The 25,420-nt window shown below is 38.1% G+C and overlaps 1 protein-coding gene across 1 annotated transcript in view; it reads right to left on the bottom strand.

Moving 5' to 3' along the window:
* Positions 1 to 25,420, bottom strand: part of Scml2 (Scm polycomb group protein like 2) — a 68,222-nt gene that overhangs the window by 42,464 nt on the left and 338 nt on the right. Inside the window, 8 exon segments of the mRNA XM_055615734.1 lie at positions 1,131 to 1,342; positions 14,169 to 14,370; positions 14,373 to 14,432; positions 18,181 to 18,269; positions 21,552 to 21,627; positions 21,629 to 21,790; positions 22,955 to 22,965; positions 22,968 to 23,024. Coding sequence (XP_055471709.1) covers positions 1,131 to 1,342; positions 14,169 to 14,370; positions 14,373 to 14,432; positions 18,181 to 18,269; positions 21,552 to 21,627; positions 21,629 to 21,790; positions 22,955 to 22,965; positions 22,968 to 23,024 — 869 coding nt within the window.

The following is a 25,420-nucleotide window of genomic DNA, read 5'->3' as shown; positions in this document are numbered from 1 at the left end:
GAACCCCTGCTCGGATGTAGCCCACGGTAGCTCAGTAACCAAGTGGGTTTCCCTAGTACGGGGAACAGGAACTATTTCTGACACGAACTCAACGACTGGCTCCTTTAACGCCCCCACCCCGAGGGAGGAGCAGCCTTACTAGGCCACAGAGGAGGACATGGCAGCCAGTCCTGAAGATACCTGACAAGCTAGGGTCAGATGGAAGAGGAGGAAGACCTCCCCTAGCCGTGGACTTGGAAAGGGGCAGGGAGGAGAAAAGGGAGGGAGGGTGGAATTGGGAGGGAATGATGGAGGGGGCTATGGCTGGGATACAAAGTAAATAACCTGTGATTAATATAAAAAAAATTTTTAAAAAAATTTAATCAATGTTTTTACTGTAATTATTATATTTGGGTCTGAGTAAACCATTTTATTGTGTGCTTTCTGTTTGTTTCTTTTATTTTGTTGTTGTTGTTCCACTTAGCTTATCTTTTGAGGAGTTATTTGAATAATTAAAATTCTAGTACACCTACTTTCCATTTTTTTACATTAGACTAGAGGCTCATTCATAACTTTGTTTAGTTCACACATAAAAATTCATACTGTACCACTTCACACAAAATATTAAAACTTATATAGATCCTTAGCCTTAATACTTAGGCTTTCATAATATAAACAGTTTATATATTTATATCTGTGATATACTCTTAGAAATGATTACAAGAAAAATAATTTCTTCAGTATTTTCCTGCCCCAATCTATCCCTTCCTCTCTTCTTCCTGACTAATTGCACATCTTAAGAAAAATCTCAACTCACTGTCTTTCTCAATATTTTAAATTCTATCTCAGTTTTTCACATTAGACAGTTTTTGCTTTATTCATTTATTCATTGTTCCTTCATCACCAGTCAATATTTTACTTTAGATATTTCTCCTCCTCCATGCCCAACTCCAACCCCTGTCTCTGCCCTGTTTGAGTTCCTGCCTTGACTGCCTTTGATGATGAACTGTAATACAGAAGTATAAGTTCCTCACAAGTTACTATTGTTTCCTCACAATAGAAAATTTAACTAAGACAAAAATTGCCTTATACATTTAATGCTGCTAAACTACATGTAAAAAATAATATTCTAATACAGACACTTATAATACTGACTAACCCTTTTTCCCAACTTTCTACCTCTTTTTCTTTGGTAGAACAATTTTAATAGTAATGTCCTTCTTAGTGACTGAAGTATCTCCAGATTGCTTGGGTTGTACTGGTTTCTTGCTGGTCTGTGGCACTGGTAGTAGAATAGCTGTTTTCCATGGAGACTTCTTTGAAGATTTAGCCTCTTTGGAGGTGGAAGACTTTGTTTTTGCAGAGGTGAAAGAGTTTGTTTTTCCAGAGATAAAAGAGGGTGTCTCCCATGTTATTTGTCAATGAAAGTGCTGAGAAAAGAGAAAAAAAAAAAAAGATCGTTATGACTTAAAAAAGTTTTAAGATTATCTTTAAAACTTCCCAAGGGTTATTTATAAAAAATGTTAACTTTTTTGAGATAGGGTTTCTCTGTGTAGCTCTGGCTCTACTGGAACTCACTTTGTTGACTGGGCTAGCCTTGAACTCAGAGTCCACCTGGCTTCTGTCTCCCAATACTGGGAATTAAAGGTATGCACCACCAATGTCTGGCTTCATGAAAATTATTTTAAACAAAATCCAAATTAGCAAAACTAGAGATGTAAAGGACAATCATAGAGGCACGCTTTAAAAATCTGTCTTCTACTAAAATAAAAAGTCTAAAGAGAAATCAATACATTTCTTGAAATACACAATTTATCAAAGATAAATCAAGATAAAGTAAATATAATTTAAATAGATTCATAACCTGCAGTGAGATAGAAGCAGTAATTAAAAATCTAGCAACTAAAAACACCCGAGAGACAGATAGATTGAGCATAGAATTCTACCAGATGTTGAAAGAATAGTCCTTATTCTACAAAAGAGAAATGTTTACATCCTTCTTACAAGTTCATCATTACTCTGATACTAAAAACATACAAAGACCCCCCCAAAAAAGAAAACAATAGACCAATATTCATTATAAATATTGATAAAAATCTCATTAAAATATTATAATCCATGTTCACTGCTGCTCTATCCATAATCATTAAAAATACAAAAAAGATTTAATATTTATGAACTAACTGATGAATGGATAATGAAAATGTGATAAATTTGCATAATGGAATATTATTCAACCACTAACGAAAATGAATTATAAAATTTGGAGGTATACTGTTCAAGTTGAAAAAAAAAACAAAAAACAAAAAAACAAAAACTCCTGATGTGATCTGATAGACTAGGATCAGAAGGAAGGAGAGGAGGGCCACCCCTATCAGTGGACTTGGGGAGGGGCATATGTGGAGATGGGGGAGGGAGGGTGGGATTAGGAGGGGAGGAGGGAGGGGTTTATGGGGGGATACAAAGTGAATAAAGTGTAATTAATAAAAGTTAAAAAATAAATAAAATAGAATAAAAAAAATCATCCAAAGGAAGGTAATGAAGACCCAGAATGAAATACATTATATTTTTTCTCTTATATGTAGATATCAGTTTTTCTGTTTTCAGTCTGTGTTTCTTTTAGAACACCCACAGAGGTTAGGTAACTAGAGAGGGACCAGCGGGGAAGGTAGGAACTTCCAAGGAAAGGGAAATAGAATATAGTGTCATAAAGGAGAAATTAGAACAAGTTAATTAAGGGGGAAAAATGTAGACGAAAGAACATGGGGAGAAAAAGCCAAATGGAAACCTTCCTGAAATATATGAGGGGAGTGGCAATGCATGCCTTTAGTCCCATCACTCAAAAGGAAGAAACACATGAATTTCTGTAAGAGGCCAGGCTGGTCTACACAATGTGTCAAATACAACCAGGGCTACACAGAGAAACCCTATCTTGAAATACACACACACACACACACACACACACACACACATACACAAATATTGGTTTGGGGATATACATTCATTATATATGTATATAACATATTTATTATATGTATATAATATACATGTTATATGTGTATATTATGTGTATAATATACATGTTATATATTATATGTGTATATTATATGTGTATAATATGTATATAATATACATATTACATGTGTATAATATATAATATACATATTATGTGTATTATATGTATATATTATATGTATATATAACATTATATACCTGTATATATTAAATTAAGTATATTAAATTCAATATATAAGTATATATTGAATTAAATATATAAATATGTATATGTAATATTATATACATATATATGTATATAATATTATATACATATATATGTATACATTATGAACATGTATATATGTATCTAATATGTGTATATTGTGTGTATATACATGTATATAATATTATATATAATATATGATTATATAATATACATATACATAATATACATATTATATAATTATATATTATATACATGTATATGTGTATTTAATATTATATACATATATAATATGTATACTACCCCACATTACATGTACATAATATTAAAAGTTCAAGAGGCGTGACCTTATAATGGTGGGACAATACACCAGCTGGACAGTACAAGCTATCAAAAACCAAAACAGTTACCAATAACGGGCTACCACGTTTTGAGGTATTGGTCAAAGGGTTCCAACAGCTCCCATGTCTAATACTACAAGGGCACTTCAATGTACCGTTTGCCCTCTACAACTTGAGGCAAGAATCTTAAAGCAGTTTTAATTTGCTGAACATACCACATACCATGTCAAGAAACATGTAAAAATTGAGTTGGTACACAAATGGAAGCTTCATTTCTACTGGCTATGGCTCACAGTATGCTATACACACTACCAAAGAAGAAAAGTAATCATCTCCACAAGCTACAAGCTGAGCAAACTACAAAAATCACTTGCCTACAAGATACACCCACAGGCAAAAAAGAAGCCTAAATTTGGGGAGAAGCAGGGAGTAACCAATCACTTTTGACTAGAATTAAGGCCCACTCCATGAGATTGAACCTAAAATTGATACTGTTAAGAAGCAAAGAACCTGTAACATAATAGGTCAAATGTCCTATGGGCAATCCTACTACCATGATTCTGATAAAAGGACATATACAAAATGACTGCTAATGAATGACATACATTATTGATCAATTCTCATTGATTGTGATTCACTCAACCCTTTTATGATAAACTTCCTGCCATGAGGGGTTGGAAATTAGGGAAGAGACCTACAACTTGACCACCTGCAGAGAGTGAGAAATTTTGGAGTGCTCAATCCTAAAGGAGATATCTGTATTACCATCGAGTGTCAGTTCCCAATATGGAAAAGCAGACAGAAAGATTCTAACCAGAGATAGAAGAGCAATCTGATGACAGTGTATTTTTAAGAAACAACAGAGAAGATGCATTTCCAAAACCACAAAAATATGACAAAATGCATAGGACCTACACAAGACAAAATTCCAGCATGGACGAGGTGAAGTAGTTATAAAGTCTCAACCCTTAGCTAAGAATCTATATTCAAAATTGACAGCTGCTGTTAAAACAAAACAAAACAAAAACAATTTTCTTCAATAGAGTGACATGACGCATATCAACCACAAACTATGGCCAGGCACAATGTTCTTTAGTATGCAAACACAAATTTGACACCTTTTTTTTTTTTAACTTTTCCCTCTTGTTAAGAAAGAGAAGGAACATGATGTTATAGGACAAAGAAAGATGATGCATGATATTGGAAGACTTGGGGAAGGAAACACAGTAAGATCAAAATTTAAGGTTAAAAGGAGGACCCTAGGGAGGATGCTTACATCTCATTCAGAATGGCAAACAGGATAGATACCAGAAGTGGTGCAAGAGAGTGAACAGGATGGGAGCCTACTATAGCGGGTCCTCTGAAAGGCTCCACCCAACAGGGGATGGAAGCACATGCTGAGACTCACAGCTAAACTTTGGGCAGAGTGCAGGGAGTCTATGGAAGATGGGGATAGAAGGAGAGGAGCCCCACAAGGAGACCAACAGAGCTAAAAAAAAAAAATCTGAACCCAGGAGGTCCTGCAGAGACTGATGCATCAACCAAGGACCATGCATGGAGAGGACCTAGGTACGCCCCCCCCCCCACTCAGATGCAGCTGACAGGCAAATCAGTCTCCATCCACATGGGTTCCCAAATAAGGGGAGCAGAGTCTGCCTATGTCATGATCTTGGTTCCCTGCTCTTTGAACACTTTCCTCTGGCTATGTGGCCTCACCAGAGTTTTCAAGTACTATTTTAGTAAACCAGCATAATCTCTAACAAGAATCTATAAACATTCGTCTTTATACCCGCAGATAGTTATAGTCTTCACTCTTCATCATAAAAACTTCTCTTTGCAACAGATAGAAATCACTACAGAAAAACCACAACCAATATATAGATTGGTGGAGTCTAGTCCATCTGCAGAACACTCCTACACATAAAGCAAAACTAAGGGGACGCTGCTCTTGATAGGGTGGAAAGATTCTACAAACCAAATTAGAGAGTTTGCTATAAGACTGTGCATTCTAGTAATATTAGAACTGATACCAATAAGTCTCCTCAACATGAGTGCCCTAGCATGAACTGAAGAATGACAACCATGAAGAAGTTAACCGGACAGAGAGAAGCCTACCAATCCTAAACCCTATACAAAGAAATACAAGGAACTGAGGAAAGCTGGGAACCGGCGAATTGGCCTTCCCCGGAAAGGAGCACACCAATTGGCTGTCTGGTACCAAAAATCCAACCCTAAAGTCACACATTCATTTACTACTACATAGACTGAACCAGATATTTTTAGTACTATATATGTAGATACATATTTTTATGGTAATAATTAGTGAGAAATGGAAGGATTAGAATGGAGGGGAGGGAAGGAATTAAAGCTAAAAGTAAGTTATAATCTCAAAAAAAAAAAAAAAGAGAGAAAACTTTCTGTTAAACTATGAAAAAAATCTATAATCAGGAAACAATACATTTCTCCAAAAGAATGAACTTAATAGAATGAGACAAATTTGATTTACCACAGTGAAAATTTCTACCAATTTATCACTGTTCTACTTCTTGTATTTGTTTCTTTGAAAGTGAAAGACAGGTCTAGAGATGGCTCGGTGCTTAAGAGCACTGACTGCTCTTCCAGAGGCCCTGAGTTCAATTCCCAGAAACCACAAGGTCATGGGATCTGTAACGGGATCTTTCTTCTGGTGTGAGTGAACACAGAGAAAGCAAGAAATACAGGCTCAGGTCTTTGGCTTGGACCACACAGCCACGCTTTGAACCAACCGTCCTCTCCTCGTTCGCAGTCCCTCCGCCACCACGGCCAAGTTCACCGTGAACACCAATGTTTCCCGCTCCTCCGTGCCAGAGGCTTCTCTCTGAGCTCACCCAGCAGCTGGCACAGGTCACCTGCAAGCCTGCACAGTACACTGCAGTGTACTTGGTCCCGGACCAGCTCATGACTTTTAGCGTCTCGATTGACCCCTGCGCCCTCTACAGCCTGCAAAACATAGGCAAGATCGGGCGGCGCCCAGAACCGCACCTACTCCTGCTTTTTGCCGCCTGCATTAGCTCGATCCGATCTACATCAACTATTAGGACATGAAAGCAGCCAAAATGGGCTGGAAAGGCTTCACCTTTGCTTGAGTGCTGCTGGCCTGACTTACCTGCACCTTTGTTCTTGGAGCGTCGTTGCAAGCAGTGTTCTGTGTTCGTCCGCCTATAATGATGCCCAACTTCCAGTTGGGAGAAATAAAGTTTTGAAAGACAAAAAAAAGGAATATATATGTAAATATATCTATAATTTCTTAAAACGTGAAAGACAGACTTTCTGAATAAATTACACCCTTACTCGATATACAGAAGTCATGTTGTAAATCAATATAAAGTTTTTTTTTCTGAACATTGCTGAGGTATGAAATGAAACTTACTACACACACACACACACACACATACATACCCACACCCACACACACATCTGAAGCTAAAATACATTATGCTCCATTCAGTATATATGCCAAATAATAAAACTTGTCTGGTACCAAAAAGCCAGCACTTGAAACATATGTACAACTAACGTTATGCAGGCTGGACAAGTTATATTTCGGAATATGTATGGATGTACATATACAATGAATGCATATAGCTGTAATTAGCGAAAAAAAGATGCCATCAATTTGAAGAGCACAAGGGGTATACGGCAAGGTTTGGAAGGAGGAAAAGGAAGACAGAAAGGTTGAACTTAAATTATAATCTCAAAGAACTTTATTTTTATAAACCTAAAAGGGTTTATAATCAGGAAATCATCTAATTCTCAAAAATGATGAACTTATTAAAATAACCAGCTAATTTGAATATGAACAGTGAAACTTTTTAATTTTATTTATATATTTATTTTTTGCAATTTATTCCCTTTGTATCCCTGCTACAGGTCCCTCCCTTGTCTCTTCCCAGTCCCACCCAACCTCCCTCTTTTCTCCTATGTCCTTTCCCTTGTCTCCTGATAGTGGAGGACCTTCTTCTCTTCTATCTGACCCTAGCTTATCAGGTCTCATCAAGGCTGCCTGTATCAAATTCCTCTGTGGCCTGACAGGGCTACACCCCCCGGGGGTGTGATCAAAGAGCTGGCCACTGAGTTCATGTCAGAAACCCCTTACTAGGGTACCACTTGGAAAATGAACAGCCAATGGGCTTCCTTTGAACAGGAGGTCTAGGTCCTCTCCATGCATGGTCCTTGGTTGGAATATCAGTCTCTGCAGGACACCCTAGACCCAGGTATTTTGGCTCTGTTGCTCTCCTTGTGGAGCTCCTGTCCCCTCCAGGTATTTCTATCTCCCCCTTCTTTCATAAGTTTCCCTGCACTCTGCCCAAAGTTTGGTTATGAGTCACAGCATTTGCTTTAATACCCTGCCAGAGAGAGTCTTTCAAAAGCTTTCTTTGGTAGATTCCTGTCCTGTTCCCTATCTTCTCCTACTTCTGATGTCTATTGTGTAAATGTACCACAATTTCTGTATCCATTCCTCTGCTGAGGGATAACTACGTTGTTTCCAGATTCTAGCTATTACAAATAGAGCTGCTATGAACATGGTTGAGCAAATGTCCTTATTGAATGGTGGGGCATCTTTTGGGTATATGAGTAGGAGTGGTGCAGCTAGAACTTTTTGTTGTTGTTGTTGTTGTTACATACTATATTTTATAAATTTATTTATTTTTTATCAATTAGAGTTTATATACTGTGTATCCCAGCTGTAGCCTCCTCCCTTGTCCCCTCCCAATCCCACTTTCCCTCCCATTCCCATCCCCAAGTACACTGGTAGGGGAGGTCCTCCTCCCCTTCCCTCTGACCCTAATCAGGTTTCATCAGGACTAGCTGCATTGTCGTCCTCTGTGACCTGGGAAGTCTGCTCCCTCCTCAGGGGGAGGTGATCAAACAGCTAGCCACTGAGTTCACGCCAGAGACAGTCCCTGTTCCCATTACTAGGGAACCCGCTTGGATACAGAGCTGCCATGGGCTATATCTGTACAGGGGTCCTAGGTCATCTCCATGCATGGTCCTAGGTTGGCATATCAGTCTCATCTAAACTGTTAAGTTTCTTCTGGCTTTACTCTACCCCTGATACAACTTGTACCCAATTGTCCACCTCCATCAATACCTCTAAATGAATTATCCCTGCCTTCATCATTTCTGAGCTTGAGTCTGCTCTCACTTCCAAGAAATTTATCAACTTTCTCTAGTCAGAAGCAAAAGAATAAAGATTAGCAATCTAGTTTTGTAGAGAGCCAGACAGTAAGCATTCTGATGGTTACATATGGTGTCTTTCATACATTTTTCTTTGATTGCTTTTAATAAAAACTACCCAAAGAACATAAAAACCAGTTTCATCATACAGCAACATGGGATGGATATCGTCTACTCTCTGTAACATCACGGTAATATCAGTAGAAAAGTTGCTCTTGTGATTGATTTCTATGTAGTTTCCTACAACGTTTTATCATGGTTAAGTTTCTACCTCTATCTATTCTCCACTAAGCAAAGCGTTTAACACCTCCACTTTAGAATAAAGGCTGTCTTTGGGAATGACTTGAGTTAGTCCCTTTATACCACCTAAAAACCATGCTTGGGGCTGAGGAGGTGGTTCAGAAGGTAAGAGTGCCTGTTGCTTCCCTTCGAGAAGAACGGAGTTTATCTCTAACACTTATACCGAGTGGAGCACAACTGCCTGTAACTCCAGTTGTAGAAATATCCAACACCCTTCCTCTGTCCTCTTGGAACGCCCATATGTACGTGTAAACAACCGCACATGCAGACACGCATACAGATAGATTAACGAAAATGTTTTTAAGCTTCCAACTCAGTAACCAGGTCCCAAAATAGTTTAAACGGCAAAAAAAAAAAAAAAAAAAAAAAAAAAAAAAAAAAAAAAAAAAAAAAACAGGATAAAGAATTCAAAAGTCCACTTTGAAAGATGATTAATAACCTCCAATTGGATTCAAACGGACAGAAAAATAAAGTCGGGCAATCTGTTCAGAGATAGGATGAGAAACTCTTAACTGACATAAAAAATACAACCAACTGTGATTCTGAATTAAAGAGCTTAGGCAAAGAGAACCAAATAAATCAAAATTTAAAATTCAAATGACTACTGGACCCAGGCAGAAATGAGGAGATGATATAAACCTGAACGAAGACTATGAGGTATGGCAAGACAGACAAAGGACTTTGAGTGTCACACCTCATCCCTTTCACGGGGAGTAACAAGTTTCATAGTCCATCTATGAATACAGAAAAGAACCTGCAACAGACGGAATGGCCATAAGCAAACTTGGAAAGACTGAACATACAGACAAACAAACAAAAAAAAAATTATACGTATTAAATTGGGTAGGGGAACTGGATTGAAGAGAGAGGTGGAACTGTACAGAGGGATATCTAACAAGGAAAGCCTTCAGAAGGGCCATATGAAAACCTACTGCAGTAGAAATTCCATGAAAAACATATCAAAACAGTTACAGCAGAGTGACCATGTAATAAAGGGACACCTACTTGTTACCTAGGAAAAACCAGTCTTAGAAATAGGTCATCACTTATTGAAGTGTTGGCCAAAGGTGCCCCACAGACCCCCTCCCCTAACACTACTGACCACTGCTAATACTATTAGTTGCTCACCAAAACTTGACAGTAAAAATCTCAAAGAAGTTTTAATTTGTGGAACGCACCACAAACTTATGTCATGGAACATGGAAAAACTTAGCTGGTGCTGAACTGGAAGCTTCGCCCTTGCTGGTTATGTTTCACGGTGCTAAAAGGTGCTACACAAACTGCCAGAGGTGCAACGAGACCATGAATCTGAGCCATGTGCTCACATTGTGATGTAGCAAAACAGCCTTCCCGCAAAACAGACTGGTGCAAACAAAGAGCACAAATTTTATGGGAGTAGCAAAGCAGTCTTTGACTTGATTTAAAAGCCCACTGTAATCAGGCCTAGAACGGGAGATTACATAGATTCAAAGCCTCAGGCGAAATCCTACTAGTATGGTTCTGCTGAATGAACATAGAAATCAAATGGCGCCTGGGACAGATTGCCATACTGACTGAACAGAGAGCATCACTCAAGCATCATCAGGGAATCTCCTCACAGTGGGTGGTAATTAAGACAGTGGCCTGTAAAGTGGACAACATGCACAGAGCAGGAGACTGCAGTGCTCATCCTTAAATGGGATGCCTGGACCAACCCCTCCCCTCAAGGGTCAGGAAGGGAGGCAAAAGAACAGGCAGAAAGACTTGAAAGTAGAGATGGAAGAGGACTTCCACCAAATAGCATTTTTGAAACACAACAGAAAGATGTGCAAAGGAACTCACAGATGAACGTGCGTGTCTTAGACGAAATCCCAGCATAGAGGAGGGGAAGTGAGTCCAAATCCCAGCCCTACACAGTAATTGATAGCTGTTGCGAAAGGGAAAATCCATTTCCTTCAACGAAGTATAGCATTGATTATGTCAGTCATACACAAAGGCAGGCCACGTGTTCAGAAACAGTCAGCCAGCACAAATCAGGTTCCCGTTTTTTTTACTGTGTTTCTCATCTTTATTTAGAAGAGAATAAGAACATGAAGTGCAGAAGATGGAAAGGGGGTAGATAATTTGGGAAGAGTTGGGGGAGGCGAAAGAATATGAACAAAATAAAAATGTATGAAAATTATCAGATCATAAATAAAAGCATTAAACAAAAATAATTCAAATCAATATCATCACATAAATGAAGATTTACATACAGAAGAATTCCCTATAATCAGAAAAGAGTGTAATTCTTCAAAAGTATGATTTAATTTAAAACAACCCAAGTGTTGGAGTAGAAAATTAAAAATTTCTAGCAATTTATCAATGGGCTACTTTCGGTAGATTTTCTTAAAATGGAAGGGAGTCTTTCCTTCTGAACCACTACCCATTATAAAATAAAATCTTACGTAATTTATTGAAAACTGTATTCAAAGTAAAAATAAGAAAGTATGTAGATATGACGTACAGACGGGCATTTTGCAAACATAATCAGTTGTAAAAGCATAAACATAATATCCAGAAAAAAAAGAGCTACACTACCAACACTTGCCCTTGTTCTCTAACGCCAGTGCCTAGCATCATAAAAATATTTTATCACACATTCTTAGACTAGGGAATTATTAAAATTTATAATTTAAAGTATAGCTTCTCCTTAATGCTTATGGCTTTCACTGAACTGTACTAACAAAACTTAAAAATTTAGTCATTCTAAGTTAGAGATCATCTACACGGTCACAACAGAATATAAAAAAATGAGAAGAAAGTAGGATATGCAGGATAACCTCTTCCAAACTGAAAGCAACTTAAAGCACAAACTAATGTACCAGTATACTCTTGTTGCTACATTTTGAAAAAGCCAAAAGGGATTATGGACATCATTTATATGAAAAAGGGCCTGGGTGTGATCGCTACCACAACACACACAAAACACAAACAAACAAACCATATCCTGAACCACTACCACAGGACTGGGGGTATAGCTAAATGTGGAAGAAAAATGGTACTAAAAGGTAATAATGTTCTCATTCACATATTCCAAACTCTTAAGCAAAACTCGGTGTTCAGAGTAAATCCAAAGTTTATACCTTGTGAGAAATCTATCTTACCTAGAGTTCCATTCTACACAGCAAATTCCCTTCCCTCTGTTGATTTTCTCGGAGGCTTTTCTTTGCTCAATCCCTATTTTTTTCCAGACTTTGAGCTACTTCCATATTTGCCACATTTTTGTTATTTTTAAACACAGCCCCTAGTCCGTATATCATGACGGGACGATAAATTTCCTGAGGGAAAGTATTATGCCTTGGCTACCTTAGTATCATAGATAGATATGCATCACAAAAACATTCACCAAAATTACCAACTAATATCTACTTGCTAGATACAGCAACAAAGAACTGGCATGGATTACTATACAAAAGAATGTGTTAAATCATAGAAGACTTCAATAACATTTAGTTACGAGAATAACATAACTTCCTAAAAGCTCTTTCCTATTCCCAGCCTCCTCTATGTAACTTACCTACTTATTTTATATTTCTGTTTTATGATACAGATAACATTTAGTGAAGTAAATTTTAATTATATTTACATGTGATTCTACCTGTAATTTTGTATTAAAGTCAAGGCCAGTAAAACTCAGCAGTGATTACTTAAAAAAAAAGGCATTAGGCTTGCTTAAGCCCTTGGACGAGTTGGCAAGGAGCTTTGATAGTTTGGAGACATTTCTCTGAAAGAAAGTATCTACGTTATCATAATATTAAATCTAGAAACACCATTACAAATGAAAAATACAATAAAAACAACAGAAATCCATGACAGCTTCCAAGGAGTCAAATTTTTATTCACATACAGATTTACTTGAAAATATGAAAGTATCAGTTTACCTTTAAAATATAAACAGAACCAAGTAAAATATATTTTAATACTTATGTCCACTCTTTAAAATTATGGTTGAGATGTGACTAATGAAATAACATGTGTAAAGGTTTTTAAAAGGGTTTGGTGTTAAGAATAGAATTTACTTTTGGTTGTGAGCCTAGCCTTTAAAGGCTGAGCCATCTCATTGGAAGGAGAAAAGAGGGAACAGGACAGGAGCCTACCATAGAGGGCCTCTTAAAGACTCTACCCAACAGAGTATCAAAGCAGATACTGAGACTCATAACCAAACTTTGGGCAGAGGGCAGGGAATCTTATGAAAGAAGGGGGAGATAAAAGACCTGGAGGGAACAGGAACTCCACAAGGAGAGCAACAGAACAAAAATATCTGGGCACAGGGGTCTTTTCTGAGACTGATACTCCAACCAAGGACCATTCATGGATATAACCTAGAACCTCTGCTCAGATGTAGCCCATGGCAGTTTAGTGTCCAAGTGGGTTTCCTAGTAAAGGGACTAGGGACTGTCTCTGTCATGAACTTAGTAGCCTGCTCTTGACCACCTCCCCCTGAGGGGAGAGAAGCCTTACCAGGCTACAGAGGAAGACAATGCAGCCAGTCCTGATGAGACCTGATAAGGTAGGGTCAGAGGGAAGGGGAGGAAGACCTCCCCTATCAATGGACTTAGAGAGGAGCTTGGGAGGAGATGAGGCAGAGAGGGTGGGATTGGGATGGAATGAGAGAGAGGGCTGCAGCTGGGATACAAAGTGAATAAACTGTAATTAATATGAAAAATTATATATATATATATATTGAGAAAAAAGAATAGAATCTAGTGCCTTGTGCATGCTATGCCCTTACTTTATACTGAGCTATATCTACAGACCTCATATATACACTTTAACTGAATAGTCATTACAAAGGTAATTTTTAACGTAGCTATATTCTATACATACACAATGTTTATTAACAATACAGCTCCAACATTCTAAATGTGACTTTTGGCTTTGCCCATATTCTTAGCGTGAACTGGAACATAAGACTCCTGGGAGCTCTCAAGAATTCTAATTATCTTACTTTAAATCTTCCTTTAGCTGTAGTGCCTAGATTCGAGAACACTATTACCAGTCTACTACCATTCTAATTGGTCATCAAGTCGTAATATCACCACTACTAAACACAATGCCACCAGAATCAGATCTAAAATAATAGAACATGTCATTAGACATTAGCTTACCAATTTTTCCTGGTGGCTGCAATACATCTCCTGTGAGGTAACACCATCCAACTGGGAAAATGTCCCAGGGGTCATATCTGTACCAATAATCAAATATTCTACTCTATCCATCAAAAGTAATATGCCTTGTATCTCCTTTGACAGCTCCAATTGTGGCAGGACAGATCATAAATGGATTTTTTTTCTACCAACAGCTTCAATCTCCATCCCAACTTTAAAATTATTTAGGGGTGGTGATGGGGATTCCTACAAAAACATTTAAAATTTTTTCACAGTTTAGATATATTAAGAATTACCTTTTCAATGTGTTTTTTTATAAACTCTTAGTAATCAAAAATTAGACTTGATATTTCTCAGGAAGAAGAGTATTTTTAAAAACCACAAACTATTCCTGAGACATTTTACTTCTTTTCTACACAGTCAAGAATCTAGAAGGAGGGGCTGGAGAGATAGCTCAGAGGTTAAGAGCACTGACTGCTCTTCTTAAGGTCCTGAGTTCAATTTCCAGCAACCACATGGTGGCTCACAACAATCTATGGTGAGATCTGGTGCCCTCTTCTGGCGTGAAGGTGTACATGCAGGCAGAACAATGTATACATAATAAAATGAATCTTAAAAAAAAATACAATCTAGAAGGAAACAGAATTAGCCTGATCAATCCACTCATACAAGAAATATGTTTTATTATATGGCAGAAATTTATGGTTCACTGACAAATAAAAATATTAAATATTGCTTCCAGGGAAGTATCAGTTTACCTTATGACTCTGACTACAAGAAACAAGGGACACAATACTAAAGGATAGATTTTTATTCTGAAGAGATAAAAATAGGAAAATAGGAAATAGATAAAAATAGGAAAGGTCTCTGCAAGTCAGTCACAAAACAGGTAACTCTGTTGAAGAGCACGGTCACGCAGAAAGACTATGCAGAGAAAACTAAAAAGCAGTTCCAGAGCTGTTTTCTTGGGAAAAGGTGGAGCCTGAAACCATAATTTCCATCAGTCATCCCTGCTGAAAAGAAACTAACAGTATTAGCCATAAGGTAAGTCCACAGTTCCTGCAAACCTTAATTCCGATGGGGACATCTGGAGTGACAAGGACTCATTATATACTGCAGGCCTTCTAATAAAAGAAGGGCTTTTGCCACTGCTAATATCTTAGCTTATTAAAAGTTAGGTGTCATCTTGAGAAAAGGTTTATTGTTTGATACTAAGCTATTCTGAGGACCTGATATCATAAACAGAAATCAAAAGCAAAAGAAGTTATAGAGACTATATATAACAATATACTCTTGCGTGATCAGTAGACCAATGAAGAAATCAGGGAAGAAACAATAAATTCCAAGAATTAAATGAAATGCAAACACAAAATACCAATCAAGTATTTTTCAATTCTGAGAGGAATTTTTATGAAGGCCTATATTTAAACAGGAATGGAAGGGAGGGAGGAGAAAGAGGCTGATTGATTGATTGATTGATTGATTGATTGATTGATTGATTTGGAGAATCAGGAGATGGCTCAGTTAGTAAAGTACTTACCTTGTAACTGGGAATACCTGAGTTCAGATCACCAGAACCATGTAAAACACAAAACCTGTTGTGTACATCTGCACTCTCAGTGACGGGGAGATGGGAGATGGAGACAGCCAATCCCTGGAAGCTCACAAGTCAGCTACACTGGCATGAGAGGCTAACTTCCAGACAAAAGAGAGATAAGATCTCAAATTTAAAAAAAAATGGAAGGCATCTGGGGGCCAATATCGAAGGTTTTTCCTTTTTTAATTTTTTATTTTTATTAATTATAGTTTATTCACTTTGTGTCCCACCTATACCCCTCCTTCATCCCCTACTAATATCATCTTCCCTCCCTCTTTTCCACCCATGCCCCTCTCCAAGTCCACTGATAGGGGACGTCCTCTTCCCCTTCCATATGACCATAGCCTGTCAGGTTTCATCAGGACTATCTGCATAGTCCTCCTCTGTGGCCTGGTAAGGTTGCTCCTCCCTCAGGAGAGGTGATCAAAGAGCCATCCACTCAGTTCATGTCAGAGACAGTCCCTGTTCCCATTACCAGGTAACCCACTTGGATACTGAGCTGCCATGGGCTATATATTTGCAGGGATTCTAGGTTATCTCCATGAATGGTCCTTAAATATAAACATGCACATCATGCATGAGTACACATAAATGTATTTGCAAACAAACATATAACACAAATGTACACATTTAAAAAATCAAATATATATCACATAAGTAATCTAATAATGCACCTCAAAGTCTTTGGAAGGCAAGCCAGGTCTGGTGGCTCATACTTGGACTCCCTAATTAGGGAGGCTGAGGCCAGTGAATTTTGAGTTTGAGGCCAGCCAGAGCTCCATCACAAGATATTTTTGTCTTAAAACAAAAACAAAAACCAAACAAGAATAAGTAAAGCCCAAAATTAGTAAAAGAAAAAACATTAAGAGATATAATTAATGAAATGAAAAGGGAAAAACAAAGAATCAATGAGACATTTTTTTTTCTTTTTCTGGCTAATATCCAGACTATATAAGGAACTAAAGAAGTTAAACACCAGCAAACCAAGTAATCCAATTTAAAAATAGGGTACAGAGCTAATCAGAGAATTCTTAACAGAGGAATATCGAATGGCAGAGAAACACTAACAGAAATATTTGCTCAACATCCTTAGCCATCAGGGAGATGCAAATCAAAACGACCCTGAGATTTCACCTTACACCCATCAGAATGGCTAAGATCAAAAACTCAAGTGACGATACATGCTGGAGAGGATGTGGAGAAAAAGGGAACCCTCCTCCATTCCTGGTGGGAATGCAAACTTGTACAACCACTTTGGAAATCAATCTGGCACTTTCTCAGAAAATTAAGAATAGTGCTACCTCAAGATCCAGCTATACCATTCCTACGCATATATCCAAAATATGCTCAAGTACATAACAGGGACATTTGCTCAACCATGTTTGTAGCAACTTTATTCGTAGTAGCTAGAATCTGGAAACAACCTAGATGTCCCTCTATGGCGGAATGGATATAGAAATTGTGGTACATTTACACAATGGAAACTATTCAGCTATTAAAAACAAGGAAATCATGAAATTTGCAGGCAAATGGTGGGAACTAGAAAAGATCATCCTGAGTGAGATAACCAAGAAGGAGAAAGACACACATGGTATATACACACTTATAAGTGGATATTAGCCATATAATATATATTATAAACATACTAAATTCTATAGTCCTGAAGAAGCTAAACAATAAGGAGGACCCTAGGGAAGATGCTTAATCCTCATTCAGAAGGGCAAACAGGATAGACGTAGGAGTAGGAGAAGACAAGGAACAGAACAAGAGCCTTCCACAGAGGGCCTCTGAAAGACTCTACCCACCAGAGTATTGAAGAAGATACACATAGTCAAACTTTGGGCAGAGTGCCAGAATCCTTATGGAAGAAGAGAGAGATAGAAAGACGTGGAGGGGACAGGAACTCCACAAGGAGAGCAACAGAGCCAAAATACCTGGATCCAGGGTGTCCTGCAGAGACTGATACTCCAACCAAGGTCTATGCATGATGAGGACCTAGACCCCCTGTTCAGAGGAAACGCATAGGGCTGCTCAGTTTCCAAGTGGATTCCCTAGTAAGGGGTTTCTGACATAAACTCAGTGGCAGGCTCTTTGATCACCTCCCCCTGGCGGGGGTGCAGCCTTGCCAGGCCACAGAGGAAGATGATGCAGCCAGTCCTGGTGAGACCTGATAGGCTAGGGTCAGATAGAAAGGGAGGAGGTCCTCCCTATCAGAGGACTAGGGAAAGGGCATAGGGGGAGAAGAGAGAGGTTGGGTGGGAGTGGAAGGAGACAAGGGATGGGGCTACAGTGGGGATACAAAGTGAATAAATTGTAATAAATTAATAAAGAAAGAAATGAAATGAAATGTAATGAAAAAATAAAATCATGTTCTAGAGGATAGAATTGTTTTCTCACCTTCTTAAAGAACACTGCAGGTGTCGGTTCAGATCTAGTTAGTGTCCATAATAAGAACACAGGCCATGATGAAACATTCATTCTGTACCGTGTTTTATAAATTAGGTATCATGAAAAACCTGTGAAAATTTGATCACAGAGAATAAATGGGTTACATTCACCAATCCTCTTCAGAGAATAACTTTCTAAGGACTTGAATAAAAGGAAATTAATCTTCTTGTCGCTATATCCACCCCTCTGATGTCTAGCAACAATATCAAAGTAGAACCAGGGACTCTCATTTTAGAGAAGCAATTGACTAGGGTTTGCCAACAAACATGCTTATGTTGAGGGCAGGGCAAAATAACACAGGTAATCCACACTACAGCTCAGGAGAGCTTTTATTCTCCCACTACCAAACATCCAAGCATGAAAACAAAGATTGCAAAAGGCCTCTAGCCCCTCGTTTCTTGGAGTTCCGGACTTCTGTCCTTTCAGAAAGATCATGTTTATTGAACTTCACACATGCATATATACAAAGGGCATCTTATTCTAAGTTTTTAAAGGTGCAAAACTATGCATGCATACTCTCGTTGACAACATGAATGCTGAAGTCTGTATGGGTAGTCTATGAATATCACCTCTTCTGGAATACATCAAATAACATAGATGAACAATCAAATAAGAAAGCAAGTATGGTAAATAACGAGGTAGGTAAGTCTATGAATATTCACTGTAAAATATTCTACATTTCGTGTACATCTGAAACTTTTCATAAAATATTAGTAAGAAGACCTTTCTTCCTTTAGCAATTTCCATACATACTAAACATGCTCTCAAAACTCATACCAGAAGTCCTCAAAATAGAAATTTCACCCACTTACGTCAGCATATGTCATATGAAGCAAGGAGTACAAGCTTGCTATTTCACTGTTTTCTGAGGCAATTCTTTTCACTCGAAACCTGCCTGCCCCAACACTAGAATTGGAAAGAGGTTATATGCACTCTTGATGAATGCATGCACTAAGATGGGGACACAGGTGAATCGCAGCCCACAGAGCTATCAACAGGGCAACATACGAAAAAAAAAAAAAACACCTTGAGATAGACAAAGTCACCCTCCAATAATCTTTTACTGAAACTCCCCAAACTATAACTAGGAAACAAATGGTGATGGTGCAAATTAATGGAGGGGTTGGAACGCACTGTTTACTGCCCAGCCTGATCACCTGAGTTTGCTATTTAGAACATGGTACAAGGAAGACAACTGATTTTCCCAAGCTGAACTCTGTGATACGTGTATAGAAACCACATAATGAATAAATGTAAACGCAATTAAAAAATTAAAAATAAAAAAAACAACTTTTTGTGTAGTGACACAAATGTATGGTCTCAACACTGGAAGCTGAGGCAGAAGGGTTAACTGTTCAAGAAAGAGAAAATAAACATAGCTCTGACCAATTTAAATGGTCAATGAAGTGGGATGCCACTAACAAATAAAGCACCTTGCCACTAAGTTCCACTGCACCCCTTTTAAAATCACTTTAATAGAATTCTTTTTGGTACTAATTATTGAATACAGGGCCTGGAGAGATGGCTCAATGGTTAAGAGTGCTCTCTGCTATTTCAAGGGACCCGGGTTCAACTCCCAGCACCCACATAGCAGCTCACAACTATCTATAACTACTGGTCCAGGGGATCTGACACCCTCACACAGACATCCATACAGGCCAAACACCAATGTATATAAAATACAAATAAATTATTTTTAAAAAAAGAATTGAATACAGTTCTTTGTGAATGTTAATTATGTGTATTTATTACTGGCTTACACCCTAGTCCTTAAAGTACATCAATTTTAACTAACAAAATTTGAAACAATATTACTAATTGTTCTCAGTATTCTGTATTACTGGTTATTGGGAAATATTTCACTAATAAAAAAGTATTCTGCAATCCCCATTCAGAAAGGCAAAGAGGATGGACATCAGAGGAGGGAGAAAACAGGGAACAGGACAGGAGCCTACCACAGAGGGCCTCTGAAAGGCTTTACCCTGAAGGGTATTGAGGCAGATGCTGAGATTCATAGCCAAACTTTGGGCAGAGTGCAGGGAATCTAATGAAAGAAGGGGGAGACAGTAAGACCTAGAGAGAACAGGAGCTCCACAAGGACAGCAACAGATCCAAAAAAATAACAGAACACAGAGGTCTTTTCTGAAACAGATACACCAGCCAAGGACCACTCATGGACATGGCCTGGAATCCCTGCACAGAGGCAGCCTATAGCAGTTCAGTGTGCCCTAGTAATGGGAACAGGGACTGTCTCTGACATGAACTCAGCGACCTGCTCTTTGATCACTTCCCCCTGAAGGGGGGCAGCCTTACCAGGCCACAGAGGAAGACAATGCAGCCAGTCCTGATGAGACCTGATAGACTAGGATCAGAGGGAAGGGGAGGAGGACCTTTCCTATTAGTGGACTGGGGGGGGGGGGGGGGGGGGAAGGAAGGGGGGGGGGGGGGATGGGGAGGGGAAGAGGGAGGTAGGTATAGGGGGGATACAAAGTGATAAACTGTAATAAAAATAAAAATAATTTTTAAAAAAGTATTCCAAGTTTTACATTCATTCTTATTTTAAGCATTATAAAGGACATACAAACTAACATCTGAAATTCACTAAGAATACACAATGATGATCAAATGAACTAATCACTCATTTTCTACAGATTACCTAGGTATTCCTCAATCCTCAAAGGATTTTTTTTCCAAAAAAAATATGTCATTACCTTTTTACATTTTAAAAACAGCCCAAAACGAGTACCACATGTGCTTAAACTTAAACCCTTTGCTAAAACTTTCATTCTCTCATCCTTTCCAAGGACTAACAGTAACTAGATTCCTTGGGGTCTAATGGTTAGGTCTGAAAAAAAAAAACTCTCTCGGTGAGTAAAAAAGTGCTGATTCTTGTACTGGTCTCACACTGTGACATTTCACATTTTTCCTATCCTCCTCCCAAAGGTTTTGAATGGCTCACGGAACAGGATCAGGAGGTGCAGCACTCACGGAAGATGTGACGGACTTCTTCCCTAGAAGAGCTTCTGAATTCACATGCATAATCTAAGAAAGCTGCTTTCGGTTCTTTAAATTGGAAGATGACTATCACATGCTCAAACATGAGGCCGTTCTGCACCCCTGCGCGGTTTGTGTAAAGGTGAGTTGGTACCAAGCTCCTCTCCAGTCATGTATGTTTCATAGTAACTACCTGATCAGACACTTACAAAAAGGCCTTAAGTGATTTTCAAACGGACATTTAAAACCATCTCTAATTAATAGTTTACTAGTAAGACTATGTTAAAAAAAAAAAAAAACAACAACAACAACAACTATATCCTTAACCAGTGGAGGCTGAAGTAATTCTCTTTTTTGTTCACATGTTCCAATAGGCCATATGTCTGAAGAATCAACCAACAAGTCTCCAAAAATCATTCTTACTGTCAGCACCATCCAGTCGTAAACATAATCCGGCTCCAGTAATTCCAGTAACAGAAGCAACACACACTGACACCATATTGTGAGGGTCATGGGCTTCCAATTTCATACCAACTTGAAATTCATTGGTTGGTGGCGTCTTAGACTACACATAAATAAAACTGTGCTAAAGCGCATGAATGATAGGAAAGAGAGATGGCAGGGGCTGGAGAGACGGCTCAGAGTTTGAGCGCACTGTCTGCTGCTCTTCCAGAGCTCCTGAATTCAATTCCCAGCAACCACATGGTGGCTCACAACCATCTATAAGATCTGGCGTCCTCTTCTGGCATGTAGGTGTACATGCAGACAGAACATTTTATACATAACAAATAAATCTTTTTTTATTTTTTTATTAATTACAGTTTATTCACTTTGTATCCCCCATAAGCCCCTCCCTCCTCCCCTTCCTAGCCCCACCCTCCCTCCCCCTTCTTCTCGCTTGCCCATCCCAAGTCCACTGATATAAGATCTGGCGCCCTCTTCTGGCATGTAGGTGTACATGCAGACAGAACATTTTATACATAACAAATAAATCTTAAAAAAAGAAAGAGAGAAAGAGAGAGAGAGAGTGGCAAATTATATTACCAGAATAGTTAGAAGACATTTTTAGGTAGAGTCACAGCAGAAGGTGAATGAGGTCAGTGTTACAAGGTTCAAGGCAAAACCTCCCTTTTGACTGACATGCAGCATAAAAACACTGGTCCTCTCTAGCCTCAAACATCAAACACCAGAAAACCCAAATATAGCCTATAAAATACACCCTGAAAGACTTTTAAAAAGAAAAATCTCCTTAAGCTAGTCCTCTTGAAATGAGCAAACTGGAAGTCCTATCAAAGCCTATGATAAAGTTAAATTTCCCAGCACATTTCAAACATCCCTACACATGTTTGACCTTGATCCCATAGGTGCCTCTGTTTACCTTACATACCAGCTCCTCTATGTCATGTCTTGATGCTCAAATTATTTTGGATGTTTCCTTTCTCCTCATTCTAACAATCTTAAATAGTGTCTCTTCCACGAGCCCTATCAGTATAGGGTTATATTTCTCATAATCCTTCGCTATTTATGTCTTTCCTTCCATATGGGCAATTTTAAGGGCTAAGTACATCTAACAAAATTACTGCAAGTAGATCATCCGGTTATGAATGGCACAAGCCTAATCCCACTTACTCCTCATATGACTAGAACCCTGTAACCACACAGACAGATAACCTTCCACAAGTTAATGGCATACATCACTGTGTAAAATAACAACAGAATTATGGCGTACCTGTCTGAAATATCTGAAGGAGCTCTTTCAGATCCAGTCTCTTTCAAATACTTGCCCCAGTGAAAATAATCTGGAAAAACACATAAAAAAATAGGGTGGGTTTGGAGTTTGTAGTTAATTTTTTTTTCCTGAATATTAGAAGTGTTAGTCCATACTAGAACAGGAAGGACTATGGGAGAGTTTGAAGGGAGTAAAGGGAATGGAGAAGTGGAAGTGTTATAATTACATTATAATCTAAAAATTAAAGAAGGAAAAGGTACTTTCTATAAAACAGGTTCAAATTTCTCAATTTATATTCGATTGTGCACAGAAATAAAAGCAACTTTCTGATAATGGTCCTCATAGAAATCATAACTCATATCCTCTCAAATGAATTGTGGACTAAAGCAGAGTGATTTTGAAGGAATGGGTTGGGGGTGTGGAGATGTAGTAAAGGCCTAGGGTTCAATACTCTACGTTGCAAGAAAGAAATGTGGACACTAGAAACAACTAGGGAATTCGATGGATTAAAAAAATCTATGCAGACGCATCAAATGTAAATTTACTCAACAATTTTGTTTGCACTATATCATCTCATTAATGAGAAGGCACTTTGTTTTTTTTTTTTTATGGAGTTCTAAAGTGTCTGTATGTGTTCTAACAGAATTTTACCACTGCAATGCTTTTTTTTAAAAAAAATAATAACTGAGAACCGTACTAGCTCTTAATGGACTATTAAATCTCCGTCCACAGTGTCAATAACATAGTGTTAAGACATAAAAGTAAACAAGTGAACAGAGCAGTCACTGAAATAGATTATTTTAGTGCTGAACATCTTGCTGTGTCCTTTCATGTAGTCACCATGACATACCACCATGCTATCAGAGTAGTGTACTCTGCCTGGATTGAACACTTTCATTAAACGCACTGTCCTGACTGGACTGTCAAGATACCCGACCAGTTGCTTAGAAATGCTAAAGATATATGGTTTTACTTCAGCAATCAGGAAGTTGTTCTATACTCTTGTTAACCAGTATAAAAATTTTCAACCTCTCTTCCTTAGGTGAATGTGTATTACCAGTTCTTCTATGCGGCGGTTCTTATTTATTCTCAGCCTCCATTATGTATGATTTAAATTAGTTAGATTCAATTGTAGTCTAAAATATTAATCAGAAAACTCCAGATATAATTCCTAAGTTTTAAACTGCAGGAAGTCTCTCAGTTTAATGATCAGCACACACTACTTCACAGCATTTATCACAACTATAATTAGATATTTATTATCTACCTGCCCACTTAAGCTCAGAGAAAGCAGGAATCCATCTGTCCTGTTTGGCACTAGATTCCTACAAGGCATCCCTTTATTCCTAGGAAATTATTTCAAGCAGTTTAAAGATCCATCAGCAATTCCTTTCATTATATTGGCATGTTTATTTAACAAATGCTTCAGAGAAATTCAAATCCTATTTCTGTTTAAATTGTCTGAAGAAAGCACACACTTATATTTACTGAATAGTTTTATAGTAAGAACTTGTAAGACAGAAATTAAAGTCATAATGGCATGGGTCTTGTTCTAGGGAAACCAAGAACCTATTGATAAATACTACATCAAGATAATGCTAATAAACTAAACAACATTAAAGGACAGCATTCAGAACCCAACATTTAATCAGAAGTAATAAGATATACAAGACTTGAACCAGGAACAAGGAAGCAATAATGTGAAAAATGTATTATGAGAAACAAAGCACAACAGAGTATAAACAAGTATGGCATATTAATGAGTCAATAAGAAGCAGACTTCTAACTACAGGAAGACAGGATGAAAGAATTATTCACTTATTCATATTACAGGTAAGAAAATAAATTTTGTTTATTCCTTTTGTATTTCCTAATTTTTCACTATTTTCTTTTTTTTTTCTTTTTTCTTTTTTCTTTTTTTTCTGGAGTGACCTGAGAAAGTGCTTTACATGCTAGTGAAATACTCTTTTTTTTTTTCCTGAAGGCAAAGCTGGATTTATTATAGCGTTTTTATTAACAGACTTTCGCCAGACAGTTCTGAGTATGTTGGTACAACAGGCACGTTGGCTTCGAGGTTTGGCACCTGGTAGTCCACGGAACCGCACTTCAATCGCACAAGGCTTCTACAGCTTTGTGGACTGTTTGGGCAGGACCTGCAGCTGGCCTCCCCTGTTAAATGGCTGAAAATAAGTTTGGGTTCATTATGATGTAAGTGTTCTGAATTCACAATTTCATTGGTCTGCAGCAGGCCTGGCTCCACCTTCTCTGCCTTGTCAGTCTGGTTTGGGAAACTAGAGACCTTGGTTTCAGTCCTTCCACTGCTCTCTGTGTCCTCCGTGTCTCTGCTTTTGCAGAGCCCCCTTTGGTTAGTCTCAGGGTTGCAACAAGCTCTTTGGGAAGATGCTCATCTGTGTCCTGAAGGCTGTGTATGCTGGTATGACTGAGCTTTTCTTGAGCCTGAATGTG

The sequence above is a fragment of the Psammomys obesus genome, unplaced genomic scaffold (assembly GCF_907164565.1).
Source record: "Psammomys obesus unplaced genomic scaffold, mPsaObe1.curated_primary_1811, whole genome shotgun sequence".
Lineage (NCBI taxonomy): Eukaryota > Metazoa > Chordata > Mammalia > Rodentia > Muridae > Psammomys > Psammomys obesus.
The sequence above is the reverse complement of the archived record's forward strand: the minus strand, read 5'-3'. Positions and strand labels throughout refer to the sequence as shown.